Source organism: Physeter macrocephalus, chromosome 6 (assembly GCF_002837175.3).
Source record: "Physeter macrocephalus isolate SW-GA chromosome 6, ASM283717v5, whole genome shotgun sequence".
Classification (NCBI taxonomy): Eukaryota; Metazoa; Chordata; class Mammalia; order Artiodactyla; family Physeteridae; genus Physeter; species Physeter macrocephalus.
In genome coordinates this window covers 45,806,844-45,808,258 of record NC_041219.1, presented here as the reverse complement: position 1 = coordinate 45,808,258, position 1,415 = coordinate 45,806,844, and the positions used below count along the sequence as shown (strand labels likewise).

At 36.0% G+C, this 1,415-nt stretch overlaps 1 protein-coding gene across 1 annotated transcript in view; it reads left to right on the top strand.

Moving 5' to 3' along the window:
- LOC102980008 (ribosome production factor 2 homolog) overlaps window positions 1–661 on the top strand; it is a 2,054-nt gene extending 1,393 nt beyond the window's left edge. The window contains exon 2 of the mRNA XM_055085705.1: window positions 638–661. Within this exon, the coding sequence (XP_054941680.1) occupies window positions 638–661 (24 nt within the window). The remainder of the gene's footprint in view (window positions 1–637) is intronic.
- The last annotated feature ends 754 nt before the right edge of the window (window positions 662–1,415 follow it).

Sequence of the window (1,415 nt, the reverse complement as noted above, 5' to 3'; positions counted from 1 at the left end):
AGGGAGGCCCGCATACCACAAAAAAAAAAAAAAAAAAAGAAAGGAAAGCAGAAGACCAGGAGAAAAAATCAAAGAGAATTAAAAAGGATTGATGGAATATAGCCAATAACTGCATTTTTATTGTAGTCTTTACTTAGAATTATCAAGCATCAATTATTTCAGAATTTCTTGTAAGATTTTATTGTATATTTTTATAACTTGATAATTTACCTAAATTATATATTATATACATTGTGAACAGTAACATACTAGTATTAGGTTGAAAGTTAGGCTCTTACTGGAGACATTACACCCTGGTATACCGTTTTCTCTCTGTGATGTGACATTTCCCTCTGCCTACCCCCTACAAAGTCTCCTATCTCATTGGGTGGGTGAGTGAGGAGGGATCTCCAGAACAGTCATTGGTATTTTAGAGAATTTTGGGTTAAACTTTAGATAAAGGGAGGAAGTTATGGAAAGTAGAAATGGTCCAAAGTAACTATATACATGCTCAGTATGAGCTACCTGGAAAGTTGACCCCATCTCCCAGCATATACATAAAACCTGACTTTTATTTTTTTACTTTCCTGTTGTTTTACCTGAAATTCTACCAGTCAGAGATCAATTTTGAGATTTTAAGCTCTGTGTCTTAAAACAGATCTCTGAGATGTCCACTACCTGATCATTGACATACTATCTTACTATTGATTATTTTAAGAGATTCTGCTACTAAATGGAGCCCTATTCCTCTTCTTTGGGAGAAAGGAAGTTTTGATAAGGGTTGAAGTGAGAAAGGAGAGATTAGGTAAGTTAAGACACATGACATTTTAGGGTACTGGGTAGCCGATATTTTAGGGTACTGGGTAGCCGTAGGTAGCTAAAGGTCACATGAAGGCCCTGGTTGTTTGCATACAGAGTAGGAGTAAGCCAAAGCCAAACAGCTTATTTTGAAATTTTCTTGAAGACTGGCCCTGTGCCTAGGAAAATGGGGGAAAGCTTTCTGCTTCCTACTCCTAGTACTGCAAACTTGTTTTCCCTAAATGTACAATTTAGTTTCCTTGACTGAGTCCCTGGCAAAGAGGCTCCTTTATACAAGCACAAGCCAATTATGCTGTAAAAGTACAAACATATATAAACCATGATGTGTTATGTAAAGTAAAAATAATAATAATAATAAAGTGATGAGAAAGTAGAATATATTTGTTTATGATCATCATGTTGTCCAACTTCCTCTTTTATAGATAGTCAATCCAAGACCTTGAGAACCTGGGTCTCCTTGTTTGTTCATTTAGCTAAGATGAATGAACAGCATTATACCACACTGTCTCATAGCCAGGCTGTCTTAAGTAACGGCCAGCTACGACTATGCTCTGAAAACCTTGTAAATTTACCTCTTTTGTGTTTAGCTACATTTGAGAAGTGATGGTACTACTTTA